We start from the raw sequence: 26305 nt of genomic DNA on the forward strand, positions 1-26305 counted from the left end.
TTAGGGTTGTATAAGCCTTCTCAGTTTGAGTCGGTCAGCTATGAACAACCTAGATTGGTTTACTTCGGTCTTTTACCAGCTAGGATCACAAGGTAGTATTTATCTATGTGGTAATTATAGGTTTCTCTCGTCATCTAAAAAAAAGGGTCTTTGAATTTGCAGGGAACTTTTATACATAAATTATATAAGTACTTAAACATGATGATACATTGATACATAACTACATATGTAAGAAACTTTTTACAGGTAAAAATATCATTGTTAATACTTTACAATATGTACCTTTCTGTTGCCTCTTATCTCATTTTGGCTAATGCATAGATGATAGATAACCAGCAAGCAACTGCTCCAACAAAATGTGCTGTGCTGAAAACTTGAGAGTTATCTTTCATGGCGCTACCAAAACCGGTCTTTGTTAACGCTTAAGTATCCAGACATGACTTTTCCCCCGGTGTTCCTCATGCCATCGATGAGATAGCTCCAAGTTGATCCCAGCGCCCCGGTGAAGAAATCAGCTTCGGTGGCCATCAAGAAATTGACAAGAGGATAGTTCGTGCTAACTTCCCTGCCGAGACTGGCTTCATAAGTTGCCATTGTGATGTTTCCCACTTGTCGGGTGACGTTTGTGTAGTAAAACTTCCAGTGGGGATACATCCGCGTTTTATCAATGACCTCCTGAGCGTCAAATTTGAACGAAAAATATATCAAAGACGAATGTGAAGGAAAAGAAGCGAGCTGCAGGAATACCCTATAATTGAAGCATGTGCTCCATCCCAACTAAAAGGCTAAGCTGATAGTTGGATTACACATTAATAGTTATATGCTCAAAACCTATAATACCTGCATTTCAGTAGAAAGCCAGATGCTTTTCAGCTCGGGGAAGGTTTTTCTTATACGCTCTGCAAGTTGCATGTACTCTTCAAACCCAACCACCTTCATTTCACACGCCTTGTCTCCCATTCTAACGTGCATGATGAGCAATGGCCTCGGGATCCATGGTTTATGACTTGACCATACGAATTTTTCTATGTCATGTTTCGCCTCTGGAGAATCGTTGATTGGCGTTTCAAGAACCATTTTTGCTGCTTCCTGTCCGAACGCTGAATGCCTTGCAATGTTCAGTAAGCTGCATGTGTACTCTGTCTGAAACCTCATCAGATACCGCACTGCCTGGTAAATATGCATACAAATCAGCACTAATATACCCTTAAATTTTTCTGCAAAAATTGTAAGAACATAGTAATTTCTTTATTTCAGTGAAACAAAATTTCCACTTGAGATGAGAATAAACAAGAAGGTCTCTAAAGAGAGCTCAATGTTGATGTTCCACAAAAGAGGCCCCAGGCCCCACAGAATAGTGGAAGTAAATCATGGTGACTCAATGACCTATTAGGTAGAAGGGCCACTGCCTTGTGTCCATAAGGAGCCCCACACAAGGTGGTTGTCTGGGAGAGCTCAAAGAAGCCTCGGGGCCCACAGAATACCCATTAGTTGGGAGGGCCAGTGCCTTGTATCTATAACGAGCCCCCCACACTATGGTTGTCAGGGAGAGCTCAAAGAGGCCCCGGGCCTCACAGAATAGTGGAGGTGTAAATCACGGTGACTCAGTGACCTATTAGGTGGGAGGGTCAGTGCCTTGTATCCATAACTAGCCCCCCACACTATGGTTGTCAGGGAGAGCTCAAAGAGGCCCCAGGCCCCACAGAATAGTGGAGGGTAGATCACGGTGCTCAGTGACCTATTAGGTGAGAGGGCCCGCCCCCCACACTATGGTTGTCAAGGAGAGCTCAAAGAGGCCCCGGGCCCCACAGAATAGTGGATGGGTAAATCACGGTGGCTCAGTGACCCATTAGGTGGAAGGGCCAGTGCCTTGTGTCCGTAACGAGCCCCCCACACTATGGTTGTCAAGGCTTGTGTCCTTATCTACAATCTAGCACACATGAGCACAAAGCATTACTTCAACATAGGCAGAGTACATTCAAGAACATGATGTTTAACTACTGAAACTCTACTAATAGACAGAAATTACATCTGCTGATCAATATTGGCTCTTACCTGAGCCCTCCACCATCTCCGGTCCATTTTCCGGTGATAAGAAATTAGGGTCCCGTTTACCTCTGTGGTGGGCTGAAGGTAACTCCAAGGACTGCCCCATACCCTGCAATGAGGTGTTACCATAATCAAGTTATTAAAAGGTTTCTTGTGACTTGGTGCAGTGCTAAATGAAGCAAAATTAAGCTCAAACTTACCTCGGAACCCGCCCTGCCCATATCTCTTTCGAGGTATAATTTTCTTTCACTGTTACGATTCCTTTATCCCACGCTTCTTTCTGTTTCATAAGCTCAAAAGCACGTTCCCTGCATTCTTGTGATGTTTCGGGAAAGAAGTAGCAGGACCAACTAGAACGCGATGAGCCTAAGCAATCAGTTACAAATAAGCTGGCCATTTAGTTTATCTATATACTAGGTATAACATATACAGAAATGTGATATGGTTATCCTCAACATATATACCTTTGCAACCATCATGGTCAGCCCGGTTGTAGTAGTTTGTAACGAGTACCCTTTTCTCGTTAATTGCAATAGCAAGAAGCCCGCACATCCCTGCAAACTGGGCTCCCATGCCAAACCCCGGGAGCCTCTCCCAATCGGCTACCAAAAACTTCACCCTTTGATCCCGACAGTTCAAAGGATGCTGGTGGACCCAAATGTCGCGCTGCACTTTCCTCGTCAAGGGGTAGTTCTCTTCATCCGAGCCTTTTATCTGCAATCGAGCTTATTTGTTGTTAAATCGAACATTGTTACATGGCTTTAACGCAATGTTAGTGTGCATTTGTCACGTACCCAGGGAGGATAAGCTCCTTGAGAAATCGCGTTGTGTCTATAATACCATAGCTGCTGCTCCTCGGGTGTTGACAATGGCAGGCTATCCAACATTCCCTTCCAAATAGTCCATGGCGGGAAGCTTTCGTTCTCAGCCCGACTATCAAGACGTTCATATATTCTGGCGCTCAGCTTGCAGTTCTCGAGGTGAGGGGCTTTCGGGATACTTTTGCCTGGCGATAACCCATCTTCACTAGTCGACTGATGCAGTAAATCACTCCATTCTGAGTACAAAGACGACACTCTTTCATCCTCCTCGCTAACAATGATCGTTTCTCGTGAATGAATCCAAACCCGTGTTTCGTTCTGTACAAAATCACAGTCACCACCTGCAACAACATATACACAGAACAGGAATTTTACTCGAAAATACCAAATTGAAGCATGTCCATCCCAACTAAAAGCCTAAGCTGATAGTTAGATTAATGGTTATATGCTCAACACAATCAACTTCTTGGTTACACAGTTCTGACTTTTCCAGTCCATTTCTACTAGGAGCAAGTGGACCAAGTTCTTAACAACCTCCATTAATGATATACTAAAGAAACAATGATAATTCCTCTAAAGTCGAGACTGTAAATTCACGAAAGAAACTTGTAGAGTAAGGCAAATTCCACAAATTTGTGGACTAATTCAAAGTAAATGAGTAGAATTTCAACTGAAGTTTGCTCCGACTTTAAGTCACTTCATATTCACTCAACTTTTGACCCAAATAGTTTAAGGAAACGTATGATCAACAGCCAAACAAGCATTTGATGACATATTGTGTATAGAATATATATATGTATGTATGTTATCACTATCAGCCAAATGTGCTAAAAGATAACAAAGACACTTAAGCAATTGCATGTTACAAGCAATCAACAGTATAGAGTTAGAATATAGACAACCTGTTTCACAAATAGTTTAAGGAACAATAATTTAAAGCATAGAAAAAAGACTCCAAGAAAAGCAATTCAACCTACAATAATTGCACATTAAAAACAATTTGTCTTTCGCAATTTCGTTTTATCTTTCAAGAAACTATGCCAGAAATGGATGAACACCAGAAGAACTTAACTGGAAACACCAGCTATGAGTCTGGAGGTTGAATTTGAGGCGAGAAAACCGGGCGAAAACGAGATTGCACCAAACTCAAAGGCACCAAAGGAGGTGAGAGCAGCCATGAACAATGAGGTAAGGCAAATCCCAGAGAGGAAACCAACCACGCAAATTTGACAGGGGAATGAACTCCCCATTTGAAGAGCTCTCTGGGAAACAACTCTCTCCAGAGATCTCTGGTTCAAAGGCTCCATTTTTTCTCCACAAATCATCATAATTCAACCAAAAAGGACAGGGAAAAAAAAGGGTAAAAAGAGGAACCCCACTCACAAGCTTCCAATGAATTTGTCAAAGCCTTAATGCTTTCAACCTACTCCTCACCACAATCACATGAAATTGCAGAAAATCCCCCCTTTTCCCTGGCCATCTAAAAAGGGCCATATCCCATATACCTGAAATAATCAGGTTTTCTTAAATTCTGCATAACTGAAAATCACTTTTACCAGAAAGGCTTGAGATATGGGGATTTCTTGAAAAGTTTAAACTGTGGATTAGGGGAGAAAATTCTTGAAAATTGAATACCACCCAAGAATTTAGCAACTATAAACCGCCTTCACTGGTCCACAGCCGACTTTCCCTTAACTGCAAAAGCAATTGAAATACAGATATCAGATTTTTCAGCCAGCATTTATTAACATGAACAAAGAACATAAAAGAAAAAAAAAATGATAAAATTATTGAACTTAACCAACCCCAACTTTAAATTTATTATCTTTAAAACAAAACCCAAAAAAAAAAAAAAAAAAAAAAAAAAAACTGTAAACAACATCTCTGGTTAGAGACTAGAGAGCAGATACTGGAGAACTGAGTTTTGGGAAATTGGTTTAGGAAAGAATTATACTTTTGCATGCAAAACTAGCTTCTGATTACTGCTATTTGAGTATTTTCTGGAGAAATTAGTAAAACCCAAAATGCAGAGAGAGAGAAATGGGCATGGGCAACTCTGCAACAGCTTGCATGTGAAGAAGAAGAGACAAAAACAGAAGTTTTACCATTGACAATTAGAATTTAGAAGGAGGAGAAGAACTGAAGAAGAAAGGCACCCAGAACCAAAAAAATAAAAAAAGATTAAAACTTTATGATTCGTAAACCAAGAACAGAAGGCTGTAATGCTTCAGAGATAAGATAACAACCTAAACGTGTGGCAATTTCACTATTTCAGCAAAACCCAGAAGAAGGAAGAGAGAACAAAAAAAAAAAAAAAAAAAAAAAAAAAAGATTCTTTTGTCAGAGTGGTCACCACAGCCATGGGAGAGAGAGAGAGAGAGAGTGATGAAGGCGGAGAGATTTTCAAGAAAAATAAGGACAGACAGGACATACCATTGCAACCTCTGAATATCCCAATCATAGTTGGTTTCATTGTTGGAGTTATGTTTGTGTGTAGCCATTAATGTTGTACTATGTGGTGAAGGGTGATCAGCCTCGGACGGACAGTGATGTAATGTATACAGTATACCAAGGAGTATTAAGTACACCTCACTGCGTGTATTTTGCCGGCAAATTAAATATATGTATAAATAAACTCCAAATCTCCAACTACCAAAGCGGAAGCCATGGTAATGGACAATTAAGTGGCAATGCTCTCTCCATTCAAAGTTAGTTTTAAGAAGAGTTATCTCTATTAAGATTTAATTAAATTAATTGTATTTTACGGGATGTGAGTATAGTATAGTATGAAAAAGAATGTTAAAAGTTAATCCCTAGATTGAATTATTAATTTTAATTATCTCAAAATTATAATGTTTGGATACAAAGTTATCATATTTTTTGTGGTATACTATTATGTGTAAATACACAAAAATACATGTAAAAACAATATGTACGTTATAGTGTAAGGTTGCGCTATTTAATTAATTGAATTTATTTTGGTAACACACAAGAAGCATGTTGATTGGGGATAAGGTATTTTGAAGAAATCAGAATTAATTATATCTTTAGAGAACAAAATAAAGCGGTAGATTGGTTGGCCAACTTTACTATCAAATTCAAAATGTTTATGGAGTGAAGATCGACAATGGAGTTCCTTCCTACCCCTCTCCAACGCATCCTTGATGATGAAAGGATTGACGCTTGCTAAGAAAGAAGAGTTCTTGTTAACTATGGTTAGAGTTAAGGTTTTTTTTTACACACACGCGTGTATATATATATATATATATATATATATATATATATATATATATATATATATATATATATATATATATATATATATAGGCGGGTTCAGGTGCGGCAGTATCTTACGGTGCGGCAACACTAATAGTTCAACAAATATACACCATCAACGTTAGGAAAATACACCACACAAAACAGAGTAAACAGAGTCCTGCATCACCAAACACACACCATTAGGTGTGAGTAAAAACACCATGTACTGTTCGGAAATACACCATTGGGGGTGGTGAGTTATATGGTGTATTTTTTTGAATCTGTTGTGTATTTTGTGATGTTTTATTGCATTTCATTGTTGTGTGTTTTTATTACACTGTTGGTGTATTATGGAATTTGACCGCACCGCCGCACGGTAAGACCCCGCCGCATATGAGCGCTCTTCTATATATATATATATATCAGTTATCAATTAGTTCGATAGGTTAAAATTTTGACTTTATATCTATGACCATGTTTGGTAAAATGGCTGTTAACTGACTGTATCAGAAGTGAATAAATTAGTTGATTAGTTGCATTATGCTTTAATAATTTATTAGTAGTTTACAATAAGTTATAACCCAGAGTTGGTACGAAATATATAGATTATGCATGCAGACAATTTTGGGCCCCTACCAACCACGGCGTCGTATAAAAGGGTGGCTCTTAAATGCACTTGACAGTGATGTTTATCACTTGCTCCCCAACTAATCCCACTTTAAAATATTCTGGATTCTGGATTGGCCTCCTTTAATTTTTCTCACATTTTTTTTTTTTTGGAAAAAAATCAATTTTTCGTAACTTAAAATTAAATCAATTAAGTGATGATGGTGATGATAATGAACATAAAATTTAGACGAAACCGGCCAGCTGTGCGGCTGATGATGATGGCGGCGATCATTATCATTCTTTCCAAAATGGAGAGAGGCTTACGTAAAGGACCACCCTTCTCTACACCAATATATTCCAAATTATAAATCTTTCCACCCACTCTGACTTGTCAATTCTAAATCAATACCCGACCCCTATCTGAAGGTAGCATAGTCTGGTAAAAAACTACAATAAATTAAATCAATCTAAATTGTTCATAGTTAATTAGTTCAGAAAACCAAACTTAAAATTTTGTAATTATTAAATTAATTGTCTAATTAATTTAATTGGGGTCGTCTCATGATACTGTAAATTCAATCAAAACAGTATCTTAATACATCTTATATCAAGTACAATTCAATGAAAAAAAAATTAGGCTATATGTATGTATCTATTACAATGAAATATGTTTAAGAAAATTGTACTGTATATTTTATTCATGATAAAAATAAGAAACATATAACTTCAAAAAAATACAAATTATATAAAAGAGTGTTAGGTATAATAATAATATAAATTTTCTACATAATATATACATACAACAGCTGTATGCAATTCAATTTCTTTCCTTCCCCAAATAAACCAAAGAAAAGAGTTTTCTAATAATCTCTTGGACCTAAGGTTAATACATTAACTATAAATACATAATTTAGACCAGTGTAGATAATGCGTATTGTAAATTTTGTTATACAATATAATATCCAGAATAAGAGCACAAATTATATTGTGGAATAAGTTCTAACATTGACAATTTGGTGTTATATATTTTTAATTAACAGATTATGTACATGTAAATAAATTAAAGGTGCATAATACATTAACTGCAACAAGTATATTAACGTAATTGAATGTACATAATATGCTAATTATATGTACATAATTTATATATGATCTACAATGTGCATGCTGAATATTAATTGATTCATGATATAACTATTGGAATAAGATCAAGAGGTGTTGGCCCCTTACGCACAAATATATGTTTCATTTGATATAACATAATTTTCTTTTACCAAAATTGAGAGTTTATTAATGAGTATAAGATGCGATATACACACTTAGGTGGGGAGCTTGAGAATCAATTGCTTTATTCAAAGTATGAGCAAGTCAATTCGTTCATCTACAAATGAGCCTCATAGAACAAGAATAAATAGTGTTTAGCAACAAGACGCAATCACGATAAACAAAAAACTAGGTAAGTTAAGAGTTTGGCCAACTTAATAAATCAGTAGTATATATAAACTTTGATCTTTTGTTTCCACCAGAACATTGTCCAACTTATTATTCTTCAACCACGAGAACACTTACTTACAGGTCATTACTTCCGCCAGTAGGAGATCAAGCACAAACCCGAGGGGGCCATTGGAGGCTACAACAAAGGCTCCATCTCCTCTTGTGAGAATGAACACAAAATTCGAAAAAAGCTTCCATCTTGGAGAAGTTATTACCTCATATATATAATGATTGTTTTTATTTTGATTGTATTTTTTTGAGTATTATCAATGTTATTACAATGTAATATCTGTTTAATATACTTTCTCTAAACTCTAAAAAATCAATACCCATCACCAGAATTCGATTATGTGACTTTTCCTAAAAAAGAGTCACATAGATACAAATTAAGCATAAAGTCCATCTTAACACTAAAAGTTAAGTATGCTTTAAATGCAAGTTCTCAATTATGGGATAACTGTGATACGATTTCTTTAGTGACGAAGACGAAAACATAAAGTAGCCATTGATAAGTATGGGTGATTAGCGATGAGGATTGGAGAATGGAAATGGCCAATGGGGGGGACCAATGATAAGGTAAGAATCCGGCAGCTTCCTGCTTCTTCCCGAGGTTGTCGTACCTCAATTTCGGAAACCTTTTCATTTATTTATCTTCTTTTCTTTACCTTAACTTCTTCAATTCTCCCTCCTACATAAATGCAAACCTTACTATAAGGAGTCGTAGAATATAAATATACTGTATTACTGTCTTTTGCCTTCCATTCCAATCTTCAACGCATGCCTTTATCGTCTTCAATTATTTAACACTTTTTTAATTCAAATTTCTTCTTTCAAAATGTTGAATCTACAATCAAGGACCCCTACATCCTGACCCAATAGAGTATTTGGGAAGATGTAAATTACGGTGATTCAATGACTCGTTAGACAGGGTACTGGTGCGCACAAGGGATCTACTCACTTTAGCCATATATAATTCTCACATTGTCGTTGCCGAAGTTCGAAGATTGGTTTCTTCATCCAAATACTACCTACTGAACCCGTACGGGTCTAAATTTCTTGACTCGCCATATTATATTCTGATCTTTTAAATCTCATGAATCTGCTCTCGTACCTATGCGTAAGTAAATCGATTCGATATATATATATATATATTCGTAACTCAGTATTAAACTGTACATTTTTACTCAACATGGAGCCTAATTCAAACCCAAACCCTAAATGTTCATGACCACAAATTAACTCCCACCTTGTCACATTTTTATTTTATCAATAACGATAATAATTTCTACGGTTTTGAGACATCAATGCTTTCTATACTAAGTACAATTTTATATATCAAGTATATATTATCTATATTTATCCGCATACATATAACTATACATATTATCTATAGTTGTATCTGGTATAAAATATATCGGTATATATTGACACCAAGTTACCTCAGTATTAGCTCAAGACTTTGGAGAGGGATTCATTCTTTTAAATTGTTATTTTCCCTCTTTACTCGGTCAAGATCTAATATAATGACGAAAGTATATGCATGACTACAATTAGTATTTTTATTTGGTTAATTCTGACATAAGTATTTAATTTTAAAATAATTGATAAATAAAAAAAAAAAAAGTGTCATACTTATCACATGTCTTATTATTAATTACAGTATTCACTAAAAATGCATAACTAATTTTGGACAATTGATAAGTGATATATTAATATAACTATAAATCTATAATATAAGATGATTACTCTTACAAGTTGATCAATAGTTGACTTACAAACTACAAGCTAGATCTCAATTTTGAGTCTCAATATGAGTGACTTATGGCCTTCTTGGTTTGAACCTGTTAGTTGTGGACAATCTATACTGATTTACCTCATTATGATTATTTGCCGAGTAGGCTCACAAGGCAGGGTATACTTAATACATACTCTCGGATAGTGAGGCTCTGTTTGGCAAACCTAACTGAAAAGCTATAAGCTAGGAGCTGAAAGCTGAAAATGAGCTGAAAGCTTAAAAACTATAAGCTCGGAGCTGAAAACTGTAGAGTTGTTAAGCTAGCTGTTATGATTGAAAGTGTTTGGTAAAATTAGCCTTTTGATAGGCTGATAAATGTAAAAAGACTAAAAATGGCATCTTCATAAAATTTAAATTAGTTTGTTTACATATTAAAATTTAACATTGTCTTTAAAAAATTAACATTTTGAAATAAAACTATTATCATAATTATGATCTAGCATATCATAATGAAGTAGCAATATTATTGCAAATCTCATAATAATAATAATAATAATAATAATAATAATAATAATAATAATAATAATAATAATAATAATAATAATAATAATAATAAAAGAGAAGAGAAAAAGGGTTTTAATGGGGAAGAGTAAATTATGTCATTTTTTAAAAATAATAAGGATAATGGTGGAAAAAAAAAGTTAGGAAGCTAGGAGCTTATTTTGAAACGCTACTTAAAGTAGCGTTCCAAAATAAGCTCTTATTTTAAGCTATGAGCTTATTTTGAGAACATTACGAAACATAGCTTATAGCATATTAGTAGTTTAAAATAAGTTATAAGCTCTGCCAAATAGAGCCTGATTATAGATTTTTCTCGTAATCCAAAAAACACACTCTATATTAGCTTTTTCTTTAAGTAAGAATCAGCCCTCAATGCATTGCTCTAATCGATGAGAAGTATCACTTAAATAATTGCTTCCCGCAACAAGTGTGAATTTGATTCTTGCAACAAACAAATGGGATTTGAGTTTTGATTGGATTCTTTGTGTGCAGAAATATAAATTTTGTCTCAATTTATCTCTTCATGGACTTGGCCTATCCAAATAAATTAAAAAAAAAAAAAAATTAAGAACCAAATTTTGTAGTAGCCACTATACGTTAAATTTATTATTTTTTAATCCTAAATTGTATTATAAATCAGATCATAAACTTTGTTGACTACAAGTAAATATTTGCCCAGTTACAACCTAGCCTTTAGGCGCTTTACCTGGGTATCACCTGGCTATAACCTTGGTTGTAACTTACACGAAAAGTTTTAAAATAAATTTTCTTTTAAGAAATGATTTTTTGTCAATTATATCTCTAAAATATGTTTTAATTATATTTTAAAAATACATTAAAAATGGTTTCTAAATGTTTTAAATTAAAAAAAAAAAAAAAAAAAAAAAGACTTTGGAATGTTTTTTTGAGAATTTCCATCATATTATGGGAAAAAATATGTCCAAAATACAAAATTACTCATTTAAAATGCATTTTTCTTATTTCAAAGTTTCTGGGCTTCAGATCTATTGCTTGGATCTCAGAAGAATCAAATTTTATCCCAGATCCAAGCCCAAGCCCAAATGTTGCTCCACATGTTTTTGACACTAGCAATTGAGTAGTTCGGCCCAACAACACTTGCTAGGATTGTTATATCGTGCGCCCTGGCCCAACGACGATGTTTTTATAAATTGGTGGGGAGTTGACGCGATGGATACTATTTCGTCTGTTCAATCCTGTTATAATAGTAATAGTGTAGAAAATAAATCAAATACATCAAGACAATTTTTTGTAAAGCAACCAAATACGGGAAAAGAAAATATTTTTTGAAAAAGGACTCATTTTTCTGGTTTTTAAACATAGCCTAAATTATATTAGGATTTATTCACCAAGTTGATAAGATGGTTTACTCCTTCCCAAAAAGGTTGAATCCCCAGCCCGGTCCGATATAATATATGGGAGGATGTAAATATGGGAGGATGTAAATCGTGGAGCAAATGTCAATTTTGGTCCCACGAGTATTAGCAAAATGACAATTTTGGTCCACATGTTTAATTCTTACCAATTTTCATCCACGACTATTGTTTTAATACCAATTTTCATCCACAACTATTGTTTTGGTGCCAAAATTCATCACGCCGGTCACCCCTTCGTTTAAGACATGTCGAAATATAAAATTATTAAGGGTAGTTTCGCGATTTTAAAATTAGGATCCCTATTTGAGCATGAATAAAGAGGTTTAAGATCTATCACAATTCGCATTTTTCTTCTTCAAATTAAGGTATGATGAGAATGAGAACTGCGAATTGGGATCGATCTTAGGGCTTAAATTCATTTATTTATGTTCAAATTGGAATCTTAAGTTTAAAATGACAAAAATGCCCTTAAAATTTTTAGATTTCGAGATGTCTTTAATAGATGGGTAACCGACGTGATAAATTTTGGTACTAAAACAATAGTCGTGGATTAAAATTGGTACTAAAATAATAGTCGTGGATGAAAATTGGTAGGAATTAAACATGTGGACCAAAACCGTCATTTTGCTAATACTCGTGGGATCAAATTTGGTATTTGCTCTAAATCGTGGTAACTCAATTGAACCACAAATATTAGGATTTATTCACCAAGTTGATGGTTTACTCCTTCCCAAAAAGGTTGAATTCCCAACCCGGCCCCCGACAGAGCATTTAGGATGATGTAAATCCTGATAACTCAACTGACTGAATCACAGAGATAGACCCGGTCTTTGCTTACTGCACACAATGAGCGTCCCTCACTTTGAGAGGTTGCTCCTCCGCTGATGAGACTCGATCCTTGCTCATTCTTCCCAAACTTCACTCCTATGACCAGTTGAGCTGCTCATGCGGGCTGATAAGATGGTTTACTATAACTCCGAGTAGAGGGTTGAATTGCACATTCCAAATCTCTAAAGCAAAAACAAGAATTACATATTAATTAGGGTTCAATTCTATAGGGAGAACTTTTCCAAACTGTTTCATTTAATAAAAATTTGAACTCAAAAACTAAATCAAACTCCTACTAGAACCAGAGTGTATGAAGACAAAATAGAAATGCTGAATAAGACAGGCGTCACTAAGGTTTATAAAACTCAGTGCCAGCGATCGAACAACTAACGGTCATATTTTTCAAAAACATTTAAAACCCTAAAAGCCAGCTCCCTTTATCTTGACCAGTGGACCGTTTTGGCTGTGCTTTCAGCCTTCCATCTTCCCTACTCCTCGCCGCCATTAAAGCTCCTCTCTCTCTCTCTCTCTCTCTCTCTCACTCTCTGCATCAAAAACCTGCCATGATTATCTAATCTCCATCCACTGACTTTTGACTCCAAACCCACTTTACGTCACTCCAGCATGGGCTGCTTTACGGCTTGCTTCCGCCATTCAAAGCACAAGAGGATCATAAACTCTGATGACAATAATATTGCTCCCTCCAGAAATCAGGTAAGCTTCAAATCTTTCATTCTTTTAATGTAAATATCTCTTTGTTTTTAAGGGTTTGGTTCTCTTATTTGGTGTTTAATTTCCACTGTTAGTGTCTTCAGAGTCTGCTGCATAGCCATGATGATGGTGATGTGAGTGAAGCTATCATAAAAGAAGCTCAGACTGTGGATTCTATCAAGCCCATTGCTAATTCAAAGTAAGAAAACTTTGAAAATTTTGAACAACCCTAGCCAAGTTGATCAGGTCCTTGACCCAATCAATTATGGATATGTTGATTTACCCTATTATGGTCCTCTGTCGACTAGGATCACAAGGCGTGGGCAATCTAAGCTCATTTACCTTATGATCCTCTGTCGACTAGGATCACAAGGCATGGGCAATCTAAGCTCATTTACCCTGTTATGGTCCTCTGTCGACTAGGATCACAAGGCATGGGCAATCTAAGCTCATTTACCCTATTATGGTCCTCTGTCGACTAGGATCACAAGGCATGGGCAATCTAAGCTCATTTACCCTATTATGGTCTTCTGTCGACTAGGATCACAAGGCATGGGCAATCTAAGCTCATTTACCCTATTATGGTCCTCTGTCGACTATGATCACAAGGTGTGGTTTACCTGATGCACATCCTTAGTAGTTGTTGCGAATTTCCCATCGTTCAAAGTAAGAAAATTTAGGTGGGTATTGTATAAATTTTCTTGATTTTGTGTGTAATTAGGGATGAGGAGGAAGAAGAGGTGAATAGGAGCAGCAGGAAGAAGGTTACATTTGATCTGAGTGTTAAAACCTCTGAGGAGTGTTCAAACCAGGAAGAACAGAAGAAAGGAGAAAATGAGGAGGCAGAGAAAAGTTTGACATCATATCCTCTGAATCACAGGTACCATAACTGCAGCACAAATGGTGAAGATGAATATGATGCATGGGTTCAAGAAGAGTCTTCTGAGTCACTATTTTCTCTGTCAATAGAGTCCAGGAAGAGCATTTCTCAGCCTGAAATGCCTGACAAGGAAGAAGTCAGTAGCAGTCCTTTGATTCCCTCTCAAAAGGATGCAAAAACCATTGTTGGGTTGAATCAATCTGATCTTGTTGGGTTTAATCAATCTGATCAATCTGTCTTGAATCCCATTGAAAATATGAGTCAATGGAAAGCAGCCAAGACGACCTGCACGGGTAACTCAGCTGGTTTCTGGGTAGAAGATTGTGGGACCAAGAAACCATTGCAGGGTGAAGAAAAGGAGAACCAGAATCTTGATTGGAATAGCAAAGAGAGAGAGATTGAAGAAAAGGAGAACCACCAGAATGTTGATTGGAAGAGCAAAGAGAGAGAGATTGCAGTGGATACTAGCCTGTCTAGCTGGTTAGTAGGGTGTGAGAAGAGGACACCAAACTCTAAGAACAGTTCAGAATCTGTTGGCAACTCCCCTTCAGATCAGAGAAGAAAGTCTGCAGAGGAATCTGGGGAGGACAAGCCTGTTTTGGGAGCTTGGAGCCATGAAGAACTCAAGGCTCTATCCAAATCTTCTTCATCTCCTAGATGCAGCAGCCCAGATGAGATGCCCATTTTAGGAACTGTGGGGAGTTACTGGAAGCACACAGGGCAGGCTACAGACTCAGATTCTGGGTCATCTTGCAGGGGAGGAGTTTCAGGTGAATCAAAGGGAAGAAGAAGAAGAACTATAAACCAAATCCCCACTCCATTTCAGACCAGATTAGATAGTGCAGCCTTCAATGCTTAAATTTCAAAAATGGACTGAACCCGAACCCCGAGAATCCCCCTCGTGCTATCCCGACAGACAAGATAATTGGATTTGCCTCACCCCGAGGAGGTAAATTGCATAACTTTAAACCTTATGGCGGTCAACAACACAGAGCTATCGAATTTCGTTTAAATTTCGAGAGACAATGACTAGTAGTAGTTACTATACTATTTAGCAATAATGTAGCATAAAATGCTTTAGTTCTTGAATCTGTATGCTTATCAGTATTCAATAAAAATTGATGTCATTATTAGCTACGTGCAGTTTGGAAAGAATTTCCGGCTTTTAATCAGTAACGACAGTGTTATAAAAAGCTTAAACGAGATTTATATCAGAAGGATAAGGATTAATACTCAAATTTAACTATTAATTAAAAAAAGGAAAAAACAAAGTTGAGTTTTAAATAGACTCCTTTGACAATTGACATTTCAAATAATTTCATTTTTGACCTCTCAATTATTGTATTTTTTTTCTTCACTTTTAGTTCTCGAGTTTGAATCACTTATAGAACCTCTTGTTCCCACCCGGTAGAATTTCAAAAACATATATAATTATACGGGTTGTATCATATGCAAAAAGTGTCAGCTTCAATCAACATCTTAGAATTTTCTTATATTTATAAAAATGAAATTAAAAAAAAAAACATTAAAAGTTTATTAAAATATAAAAATAATAAGAGTTGGTCCATGGAAAGTTGATGAACACCTACTATTAAACCTGCTATTACTTGTAGTTTCAAGGACAATATTGCCTAACTACTTCAGTAATCCGTACCTATTATTTTCTTTTATTTTTAATTTTCCAACTTGGGCAAGAAAACATATATGTACATATTTTGTCTAATTATTTAACTCCCAATTAATTAACATACACACCTAAAATTCATATTAAAAAAATATTTTGCCCATTTTTATGTATAATAAGTTTAAATACCAAACCTAAAGATATTTGAGTGCTCCTATCTTAAAGACCCGTGAATGAGATAAGTAGTATCTGTCTTAACTGACCTACATGCTCCCAAATACTTGTAATAAGTCCGCCAAATTCATACATGGCCTAATATTCTTTTGAAGGGACACGGCCTAATATTTAGTATGTTTAGTATTGTAAAATTTTCCTAATAAACTATACTTGTCATTTCTCACATAAATTCGTTTATTCCGATGATTTGGAATAAACTATTTATAAAAGTTTTTCATTTTGTATAAAAAAAGATTAAATATGCTGGTTGGTTGTTTTGTCATTTCATAATTCCACACTTTTAAATTCTAACTTTAGAGTTTTTCAGTAGGTAAAATGGAAAATGATATGATAAAATAATATATATATATATATATATATATATATATATATATATATATATATATATATTAAAATACTCATGATTCTTGTGTTGACTACTAATAAATCAGTTGGTATCACCATGAATTTACTTATTAATCAAATATAAATTTTAGGAAAAGAATATATCATTGCTCAATAATAAATTACTTGTAAAGCACAAAAGCTTGTGTGAGACTATCGTGAGAATTGTTATATTTTTTAGTAAAAATATAATATTTTTTCTATGATATATATATATATATATATATATATATATATAATTCTTTTACTGAAAAAGTATTATATTTATACAAAACAGCCAAAATACATGATTTGAACCTGCACTTAGCTAACTGAACAATCTTACCTAAAACCCTAATATAATATAATTGAGGTTGATGGCTAGTTAAAATATATTAACTTCATAATATCTAACTCAAAATAAGTTCATAAAATGAGAAGTCTCACTTAAGACATATTTCTAATGATATGGTGGTGTTTGATTTCTATCACAAACATTGGAGATTTGGATTTAGAACGGTCACCTTATGCATAGAAGTATATTATTTGGTGTTGAATCTTGAAACTAGATTCTAACTCAATATACCTTCAATCATTATACTATTGCCCATGGTTCACCTTGTGAGGAGAACCATGGACACAAAGTTTATTTTTAATATATTAAAGGTCAAATAATTTTTAATAATTTGTTGGTTTTAAGACTTTCGTTTAGTTAACGATTGGCCAACACAACCATTCAATAGATGAAAAAATGTAAAAATATATATATATATATATATATATATATATATATATATATATTAAATAAATAAAAATAGAGAGAACAATGCAATAAAGCATGAGATTATGGAAAATTCGGATCCTCGCTCCTCTACACTTTGCGAGGAAATATTTATACAAGAGGACTCAACCTTTGAGAGGGAAACTAATTCCTAAGATATTATATAAGGAGACATTTTTACACCGTGAATAAGAAGTTGAATAACAAATTCCTATTAAATAATGGACTTACTGACTCTATTACTTTCTCAATCAAATGAAGCACACAAAATCAACAATGCCTCCATTGAGGATCGATCTCTCACATAGAAGAGGTCATGACATCTGAACATAAGGTGCTTGACAAATGTTTATTATTTAATATTCAATATACTATCTAAAAGTAAAATTTTAATACATTAAAAATAAATTTGTAATATATTAAAAATGAACATTTAGTCCTAGTCGACATTGTAACGTGGATCGTGATGCATGGTATAATTTGTCATATACCTCATGAGCATGGGACATGCACATTGAAGAGGTCCTTAGTTGCCGGAAATCTGCATCATTATTTTTTTGAAACTGGCTCTATTACATTGTAGTATCTGTTTATCGGCATTATTATTATTATTATTATTATTATTATTATTATTTAAATGGTAAAATCATAGTATTCGAGGGAAATTTTGGTTAAATATCGTAGAACACGACGGGGGCAAATAATTAAATAGGAGCAGAAATTACAAGCTAATTATCATCTTCTTCAATTCAAACCCGGGGATATTCGATCATGTCGCCGTCGTCGGAATCCATGGACGGTAATAAGCTTCACGTCGCCATGTTCCCATGGCTGGCCTACGGCCATATGATCCCATTCCTCCATCTTTCCAACGAGCTGGCGAAAAGAGGCCACAAGGTTTCAGTTTTGCTCCCCAAAAACGCTACCCTCAAACTCGCAAATCGCAACCTTCACCCGGACCTCATAACCTTCTACGCTATCACGCTGCCGCCGGTGGACGGCTGCCCGCCCGGCGCCGAAACCTCGTCTGACACCAAGGATTCTCTCGCGTTAGCACGGGCCTTGGACGGAACCCGGGATCAGGTCAAGGCAATCCTCACCGCCGCCGACGACAAGCCGGACTTCATTTTCTTCGATTTTGCTTACTGGATCCCGGAGGTGGCGTCGGAGATCGGCTGCAAATCTGTCTACTTTAAAGTTATCGGACCTACTCTATCGGCATTGGGGCTTCTGGTGTTACCCGGCAGAGAGAAGACGTTAACCGCGTCGGACCTTACGGAGCCGCCGCCGGAATACCCTTCTTCTAAGGTCAGTACATATAGGTTAGCTTAGCTGGCTCCGATCATATTAATAGAGATATAAACAATTTTAATCATTTCATATTTTATCAATAAATATTTTTTTTGAATAAAGTTCAATTTTGATTACTGACTGTTATAAATAAATCATATTTAGTTATTAACTATTAAAAAAAATCGCCTACCCATAACGGTTTTCCTGGGTCTCCTGTTTAAGGTCGTCCTGCGCGAACACGAAGCACGGCAAGTAGCGCAGTTCGCGAACATCCCCGGCAACCAGATGACGACGTTGTTCGAACGAGGTTTCGCCGGGATGAAAACCTGCGACGCGCTAGCCATGAGGACCTGCAAGGAAGTAGAAGGCCCGTTCTGCGACTACATCGCCAGCCACTTCGGGCGACGGCAGATGTTCTACACCGGCCTAATCTTGCCGGAGATTCAAGAAGACCCACTGGAAGACACAATCTTAAATTGGCTCGAAAAATTCCGGCCAGGCTCAGTCGTTTTCTGCGCATTCGGAAACGAATGGCTCATGGAAAAGAACCAATTCCAAGAACTCATCTTAGGCTTCGAGAAAACCGGGCTGCCATTCCTGGTAGCCCTCAAGCCACCAAAGGGGGCAGCCTCCATAGAAGAAGCTTTGCCGGAAGGGTTTCAAGAAAGGGTTAAAGACAGAGGAATGGTTCTTGGGTGGGTGCCACAGACTCAAGTTTTAGCCCACAAATCAATCGGATGCTTCGTGAATCACTGCGGGTATGGATCAATGTGGGAAGCTTTGATGAGCCATTGCCAGTTAGTTTTCGTCCCGAACATCATCGATCAAACCTTGAACACCAGGCTAATGGCGGACGAGCTTGGAGTTGCAGTGGAGGTGGAGAAGGGCGAAAATGGGTGGATTTCGAAGGAGAATCTTTGCAGGGCAGTTAGATCAGTGATGGATGAGGATAGCGAGATTGGGTGTTTGGTGAGGAAGAATCACAGGAAATGGAGACAAGTGGTAACAAGGCCTGGAATCATGAAGGATTATGTGGAAAGTTTTATTGAGGATTTGCATGGACTTTTGGGTTGAACGGAGTGGAGTGAGCTTTCCTTTTCCCTGTATATTGTTGCTGCGCTGCATGTTTAATTTGAAGGTGCAGTGATATTATATTTGCTATGTGTTTAATGTTTTAACTTGTAAGGGTGATTGTAATAATAACATTTTTTAAATTCCAATTCACTATTTTATGTTTTGACCAAACCCTGAAATACTCAAGGTGCACACGACGCCGTTTCACTACAGTGGAGTAACTCTGCCGTTAGTGGCACCGTTTAACTCCACCAAGCATTTTTTTTTTTTTTTTTTTTTTTGTAAAAAAAAACTCCCATCACGGGATTTCTATCATTTTTAGTGTTGATATATAGTTCACTAATTTTGGATATATAGTTCATTAATTCTGAATATATAGTTCACTGATTCTAAATATATAATTCATTAATTCTGAATATATAGTTCACTAATTCTGAATATATAGTTCATTCATTTTGAATACACAGACGCAGCGAACTGCCATAGGCCAATATATAGTTCACTAATTCTGGATATATAGTTCATTAATTCTGAATATATAATTCATAAATTCTGAATATATAGTTCAAATAACGTCGTTAACGAGAATCGAAAATAATTTATTAATAGTTTAGATGGTGCAAACAAGTAATTTGGGCACTTCTTTGGAAGCCAAACACAACTTTGTGGCTTCAGGGAAAAATAAAATCAAGAAAATAATGAGAGAACAGAGATAAAAGAAAACATTTTATCTTGATTCAATAAAGCATGCAGCAAAGCAAATCATCAATGGCATTGTCAACCAGATGGTTGATCAGAAAGAAGTAGGCCGGTTTTTATTGAGCCTATATGCTATGCTATAATTCCAGAAGAGAAAATCAAACAATATACAAGTATAAACACTAAGCTGATAATAAATTCCCAAAACAGTGACCAATCAGTCAAGCATAAAATCCCTTGTAGAACCTGAACTTGAGAGAAGGTCAAAAGGTTTGCCAAGAGTGTCTTTTAAAATAGTGATCTGACCTTCTTTAAGGAGGATGTCTTCTTCCAGTGTCTCTATCTTCTTCTTTAAAGCATTCATCTCCGAATTCAACAGCATGTTCTTTTCGCTGTACTGTTTAACCTCCTCCCACATTACGTCTCTCTCCTGAGATACTTTCGGTAGTATCCCCTTCACTACCGTTAATTCCTTCATGCATTCTTGGAGGTTGTTCTGAAGCTGATTGATATTGTCATCTTTCTTAATCATCTATTGCCAAAAAAAAAAAAAAAAAAAAGGAAATAATACAACAATGTCAGTAATGCAAAGCCGATGATATGCACAATTTTATTCAGTTAAAGAGCAAGATGACAGAACCAACATGCAAACTGGACATACCATGCATAACAAAAAATATAATCAACTTACCTGAAGTTCAAGGTCTTTCATCTTGTAGGTAAAACATGAAAGGTTATCTCGTGCATTTTGCAATTCACATTTGAGCATGTCATTGCCTCTGACAGAAGCTGCCAGCTCAGCTTGAAGCTGTTCCATATCCAATTCTTTGGAATAAAGCTTCTCCCGCAACAAACTTGTAAGTAAAGTCTCTGCTTTTAGCTCAGACTGCATTATATCCTACGAATTAATAAAAATATAGTTATAAAGTAAAAGACCACAAGAGGTTATTCATATAGAGTATTCATAAAGTAAGAAGTACCACAGCCAACTTACTTCTGGTTTCTGACTATTTAATTGGTGAATCTTACTTTCTAAACTAGGTAACTGAGATTCAGACTTCTCATGAAGCACCACAGACACATTCTGTAAACTTTTCATTAAAGTATCGATCCCCCTCTTAAAACCAAGGATCTTAACATCAGATTCAACAATAAATTGACCATCTAACCCTCTATCCAAATTACCGCGTCCATCCTTAAACATGTCTCCAGCATTTGCTTTGATGTAATTAAACAACTTTTCACAAACAAGGGTGCTTTCCTTAAGTAAAGACAGGCCTTGGTTTTCCAAGCAGCTCACACGGTTTTGCAATTCTTGATCTAGCTTAAATGTTGAGAATCCAGCATCTCGTCCAACTCCTTTTAAGCGGTTCAACAAATTAATGTTCTCATGCCGAAGTGTATCAACTTCAAGCCTGTAAGACTCCACTTCCTTCCTTAAACCACACTCCACTCCTACCAACCTCATTTGCTCCATTCGCAACTTTGTCAATTCATTGTCAAAGTCTCTTGTTGAGTTCTTCACGCTAACTTCCTCATAGAATACTCGCAGTCCATCAATTGTCCTCTCTTGTTCACTGCAAGTCTTTTGTAACCTGGTAATAGATCTATGTAAGTCTTTACACTCTTTCACCTTGTCCTCATAGTTCCTTCTAATGCAATCTTGATCTTCATGAGCTGTTCTGTACTTCTCATTGAGTTCATATATATTTCGCTCTAAAATCTGATTCTCCTCTCTTTCTTTCTCCACTCTCTTCACAAGATCATCAAGTTGATTTTCTGAATACGAAATCCTACTTCTGTTGTTCACCTCCGCCTCACTAAGGGTGGACACTTCTCTTTGAAGAGAAACATTTTGCTCTGCAAGCTCCCTGACCCTTTCACGGAGCCTATGTTCTTCTGAACGGTATCTTTCAAGCTTGATGGACCACTCACTTGATCTTCTGTCTAACTCCTTTTCCAGTGAAGACTGCATGTCGTTCTTCTCCTTCTCCAATCTTTGTGTCTGTGAATCTAGTTCAGCTCTCAATAATCTGACTTCTTCTTTAGCTGAAGCTCTCTCAGTAATTTGACCCTGCAATGCAGCTGAAGCCTCAATGGCCATTTGTAACTTTTCCTCAGTCAGGCTTCTAATTTTCTGGATCAATGCAGGAACACTGAGCCCTCTCCCCTGAAAAAAGTTCTGCTCTTCAAGATCTTCGGACAGCACTTTTGCCAGTTCATCAGCCTCGTTGAATTTTCTATACAGTTCTGAATCTGAGTCTTCTTCAGCATAAGCATTCCCCATATTGCTGCAATTAGCACTAGAGAAAGAGTTTCTTTCTTGGAAGCTATGAATTGCTTCACCATGATACTCACCATCTGTGCCATTCAAGCCATTTATTGAATAATGGTTTTGAGAAACACCATCAGAACACACACTAGGACATCTACTTACATTCCCACTATAGATATCTTCAATTGTAATTGGAGTATCAGCATCAAATTCTTTCGAACTCCTCTCAGCAAGCAACTGGGATTGAGAAAGCCTCTCGACAACCTTTTTAGCAAGTTTTCTAGGAGACTCATGCCCAAAACCATTCTCCATCAACTCCCAAGATGAAATATAAAGTTGAGGTTCTCCTGCAGTCCCTCTGAAAGGTTGAGATTTAGGCTTCTGCTTCTTAGTATTGGGTGGTGGTGAAGAAGGTACAGTGTGCTGGACTCTTGGAGGCAATTGTATACCACCACATTCATAATCAGCATGATCTTTCCCACACAAGTCATTGGTGGATCCACTCTTTTCATGTTCTTGCTCCCCATCTATGTAAAGATCTAAAACTTTACTTGAAATATTACTGGAGCAGTGGGAAGAGCTCTCAGACAAGTCATTGTGTGGTATGAATGAAGAACCATAATCATTCCTCACTTTATAAGAGGTTTCAACATCATTCAAGCATTTAGCACGGGGTCGTCTCTCAGGCATAAGTGGCCGGCCACTGAAACAAAAAAAAAAAAAAAAAAAATGATCCCTGTATAAGTTATTGTTCCATAATAAGATCCAAATATTTTAAAGATACAAACAGTGACAGAAAATGCAGTGCATACCGAGACGACCGGCGGCCTGATTTCCTAAGTTGCACATTGTTACCACGGTTTCCATCCAGAAAATCCCTGTGTGCCACAACACCATCATTAAGGGATCCAGATGAAAAAGAAAGGCTCCTTCTAAGAGTTGGGGGAGCTCCAGAGTTCTGATCTTCTACAAATTTGTTTCTACTTCTTGACTTCTCAAAATTGTCTGCTGGTTTTTCCCAATAGCACTGTTTGTCCTTTGGTGGTGGTGAGAGGTTGTTTCCACTACTAGAAGCAGTTGATTTGAAAAAGAACAGTTTCTTCATCTTTTATCATGGACAATGTAACTGAACCTGCATGAAAAGATGAACGCTAAGATCCCCAACAGAAATAAAAACCATATGGCATTGATTAATGACATCAATCATATGGAAAATGATAGAAAATATTAAACCAATAAACCCTATGTCAAATTATTTTATAGGCCAAAAACAGATCAAAGGACATAATACTGTGCACTGAACGGTGTCTAAGACGGGATATAATCATACAAGTATTAGGACTAAAACTAGAGTTCGTATTCTTTTGTTGTAGTATACTATTCTACTCTTCTATGTACTCTATATATGATGTACTACTGACTCCTGTAATTTTATTATTCATTGTTCAGAGTTTCCTACATCATACATTCTCATCATAAGCACCCAAAAGAAACAAAAAGACAGAAAAAAAAAATAAAAAATAAAACAAAACAAAACAAAAACAAAAATGCTGGCAGGGGGGCATCCAGCCAAGTTGGTTAGATTGTTAGCTTGGTAACTATAACCACAAGGTTTCAAGTTCAACTCCTGTAGTGGCTTTCTTGGCTTTAGCGTTTTAACTTCCTTGTGGTCTTTTGCCGGTTAAGACCACAAGGCAATAGTGACTGGGGGTTTCCCGTGTCACCCAAAACGCAGGCAGGGTGCAGCTTTTGCTCAGGGAATAATTAGAACTATAGAAACTAGAAAGGAGCATTAACAATGCAGTCCTTCATGAAAATTTTAACACACACAACACTACCATTCAATGAAATAGGAAACATGGAATCTCTAACAAACCATGTAAAAGAGCTTGAGCGCCCTGTGTTCTTCTTTGCCTTGTTATTGACAAAACTTAAACCTTGATAAAAAATTACAACTCTGGACACAGAAAAGGTAATTACTCAACACTTCCCACATCCCAGCAGGAACAGCTAAAGATGAAATTTAAATCGTCAAGAACTGGTACCCATATCCTTTGGTTTTACCACCATCCCAATAAACTAGGGTTTTAGCTTCCAAAACAATACTGATAACCAAACAAAAACGAAAATATACAAAAGAAAATTATTTTCCTAAATTAAAAAAAAAAAAAAAATGAAACGGAATAAACATGAATTGAAATGCTATAAAAGCATTGATTTTAGTAAGAGAGCATTGATTTCAGCAACCCTTCACTACTTTTTAGCACAAATCATGATACCCTCCAAAAAAGAATCAATCAATATATTTCTGACTCGTGATTCAAAAGTGGTTAGTGTCAGATTCTCATCTCAATTAATAGAAGTATCAAATCCTATATCAAAACCCAAAAGCCGTTCCACCCTCAATTTTTCAGCTTGATAAAACCTGATTCCCAATCCCCAGACCTCTATGCTTAAGCCAAAGTCTATATCATACACTGCTAATTTCAAACAACAAAAAGAGAGTCACCATTCTTGTGCAAAAAAAAAAAAAAAAAAAGGCAAGAAACAAGAATCCAAATTAATACCTTCTCAAAATGATAATCCCAGCAAACCAAATCAAAATTATCTTCCAATTTTCCAAACTGAGAGGTTTTGAGGAAAAAAAAAAAAGTATAAAAGGGAAAAGAGAGTTGTTTCCTTTTATTTTATTTCTACTGGGTAAACTATGGAGTGACCGTTAGACCTGGGGTGGGGGTGGGGTAGAGGCAATTAATAAAAATCCAAATAAGATATTAGTGAAAAAATTTCCTAACCAAACGAAACCTAACCCATCGTTATCTGGAAATTTGACAGGCAATTAAGAGTCCAGATTCTTAACCCAAAAAAACGCGTTGAAAATGTGAATAGAAATTCAAATTTCGAAAAAAAAATATCTTACGAATTTACCCCGAAATTGAAGTGAAATCAGAAATTTAATTAGTAATTACTCCAATTATCACTCTACGATTCAAAATTCAATATTATACTTGAAATCTACCAAAAGATACGGCAAATTCCAGTAGGCTCCTTTAACGCCATGGAATAAGTGCTACAAGCATTGACTGGAAAAAAAGTGTTTTCAGAAGAAAATAAATTTGCATACACACTAACACACACACGCATATATATAGAGAGAGAGAGAGAGAATACACGGAATATCCTGAAGCTCCTGGGTTGAGATTTCTTGAATGCAATTCTGAAAACAATGCACAGAGGACTCCGGACGGCTGTGTATGTGTCAGTGATGTAAAGGGAGAAAAGCAAGAACTGTCAGGGAGAGAGAGATAGAGAGAGAGAGAGAGAGAGAGAGAGGATGATGCTATGATGATGAAAAAGTTTTAAAATTTCGATGCCGCGGAGACGGCGAAGTAGTACTTTTGGAGCTGGGCAGTGGGGGCACCGGAGTCACCGGTCTTCACTTTTTTTTTTTTTAATTAAGTTTTTAAAAAAAAAATCCACTGAACAAGTGAACATCCCTCAATTATTGAGTTTTTAAAATATATATATTTGAATGATATTTACTCTATTAGAATGTAGTATCTGTTATACATATTTTCTCAACTTACTAAACTTGAATCCTCTCATTTGAGGGGCAGAG

At 36.1% G+C, this 26305-nt stretch overlaps 4 protein-coding genes across 13 annotated transcripts; 2 read left to right on the forward strand and 2 right to left on the reverse strand.

Annotated features, from left to right (window-relative positions):
• Positions 1–147: 147 nt before the first annotated feature.
• On the reverse strand, positions 148–5419 carry LOC109186560. 7 transcript variants are annotated; one of them, XM_019336590.1, is made up of 9 exons: positions 5117–5232; positions 4506–4565; positions 3943–4375; positions 2844–3211; positions 2514–2763; positions 2250–2415; positions 2056–2158; positions 841–1170; positions 203–675 (listed from the first exon to the last, which is right to left on the reverse strand). In XM_019336590.1, the coding sequence occupies exons 3-9, from the start codon at positions 4196–4198 to the stop codon at positions 397–399; spliced, it is 1752 nt and encodes a 583-aa protein (XP_019192135.1). In that variant the 5' UTR covers positions 4199–4375; positions 4506–4565; positions 5117–5232; the 3' UTR covers positions 203–396. The 7 variants fall into 7 exon arrangements, with proteins under 7 accessions (XP_019192131.1, XP_019192135.1, XP_019192136.1 ...); XM_019336591.1 differs by lacking the exon at positions 5117–5232 and adding an exon at positions 4976–5107; XM_019336592.1 differs by lacking the exon at positions 5117–5232 and adding an exon at positions 4825–4928.
• Positions 5420–13099: 7680 nt separating this feature from the next.
• On the forward strand, positions 13100–15473 carry LOC109186605. Of its 3 annotated transcripts, XM_019336662.1 has the most exons (4): positions 13100–13463; positions 13556–13659; positions 14182–14740; positions 14792–15473. In XM_019336662.1, exons 1-4 carry the CDS (start codon positions 13374–13376, stop codon positions 15197–15199), a joined length of 1161 nt encoding a protein of 386 aa, XP_019192207.1. In that variant the 5' UTR covers positions 13100–13373; the 3' UTR covers positions 15200–15473. The 3 variants fall into 3 exon arrangements, with proteins under 3 accessions (XP_019192207.1, XP_019192205.1, XP_019192206.1); XM_019336660.1 differs by having other exon boundaries at positions 13102–13463; positions 14182–15473; XM_019336661.1 differs by having other exon boundaries at positions 13102–13463; positions 13565–13659; positions 14182–15473.
• A 2592-nt stretch (positions 15474–18065) lies between these two features.
• On the forward strand, positions 18066–19883 carry LOC109186604 (UDP-glycosyltransferase 79B6-like). Its single transcript, XM_019336658.1, has 2 exons — positions 18066–18653; positions 18861–19883. Exons 1-2 carry the CDS (start codon positions 18117–18119, stop codon positions 19710–19712), a joined length of 1389 nt encoding a protein of 462 aa, XP_019192203.1. The 5' UTR covers positions 18066–18116; the 3' UTR covers positions 19713–19883.
• A 542-nt stretch (positions 19884–20425) lies between these two features.
• LOC109186603 (protein bicaudal D-like) lies at positions 20426–26067 on the reverse strand. Of its 2 annotated transcripts, none has more exons than XM_019336657.1 (5): positions 25858–26067; positions 23499–23818; positions 21406–23389; positions 21103–21309; positions 20426–20943 (listed from the first exon to the last, which is right to left on the reverse strand). In XM_019336657.1, the coding sequence occupies exons 2-5, from the start codon at positions 23789–23791 to the stop codon at positions 20629–20631; spliced, it is 2799 nt and encodes a 932-aa protein (XP_019192202.1). In that variant the 5' UTR covers positions 23792–23818; positions 25858–26067; the 3' UTR covers positions 20426–20628. The 2 variants fall into 2 exon arrangements, with proteins under 2 accessions (XP_019192202.1, XP_019192201.1); XM_019336656.1 differs by lacking the exon at positions 25858–26067 and adding an exon at positions 25254–25363.
• Positions 26068–26305: the final 238 nt, after the last annotated feature.

This window comes from Ipomoea nil, unplaced genomic scaffold (assembly GCF_001879475.1).
Source record: "Ipomoea nil cultivar Tokyo-kokei standard unplaced genomic scaffold, Asagao_1.1 scaffold1407, whole genome shotgun sequence".
Lineage (NCBI taxonomy): Eukaryota > Viridiplantae > Streptophyta > Magnoliopsida > Solanales > Convolvulaceae > Ipomoea > Ipomoea nil.

Coding starts and splice junctions, on each gene's coding strand:
- LOC109186560 (XM_019336586.1), bottom strand. CDS start 4,198: ATGATGATTTGTGGAGAAAAAATGGAGCCTTTGAACCAGAGATCTCTG. Junction 2,764..2,843: donor AAGGAGCTTATCCTCCCTGG/GTACGTGACAAA, acceptor GCTCGATTGCAG/ATAAAAGGCTCGGATGAAGA. Junction 2,416..2,513: donor TGACCATGATGGTTGCAAAG/GTATATATGTTG, acceptor CTGATTGCTTAG/GCTCATCGCGTTCTAGTTGG.
- LOC109186605 (XM_019336660.1), top strand. CDS start 13,374: ATGGGCTGCTTTACGGCTTGCTTCCGCCATTCAAAGCACAAGAGGATC. Junction 13,464..13,555: donor TTGCTCCCTCCAGAAATCAG/GTAAGCTTCAAA, acceptor TTCCACTGTTAG/TGTCTTCAGAGTCTGCTGCA. Junction 13,660..14,181: donor AAGCCCATTGCTAATTCAAA/GTAAGAAAACTT, acceptor GTGTGTAATTAG/GGATGAGGAGGAAGAAGAGG.
- LOC109186604 (XM_019336658.1), top strand. CDS start 18,117: ATGTCGCCGTCGTCGGAATCCATGGACGGTAATAAGCTTCACGTCGCC. Junction 18,654..18,860: donor CGGAATACCCTTCTTCTAAG/GTCAGTACATAT, acceptor CTCCTGTTTAAG/GTCGTCCTGCGCGAACACGA.
- LOC109186603 (XM_019336657.1), bottom strand. CDS start 23,791: ATGAAGAAACTGTTCTTTTTCAAATCAACTGCTTCTAGTAGTGGAAAC. Junction 21,310..21,405: donor TAAATAGTCAGAAACCAGAA/GTAAGTTGGCTG, acceptor ATTAATTCGTAG/GATATAATGCAGTCTGAGCT. Junction 20,944..21,102: donor TGAAAGACCTTGAACTTCAG/GTAAGTTGATTA, acceptor TTTTGGCAATAG/ATGATTAAGAAAGATGACAA.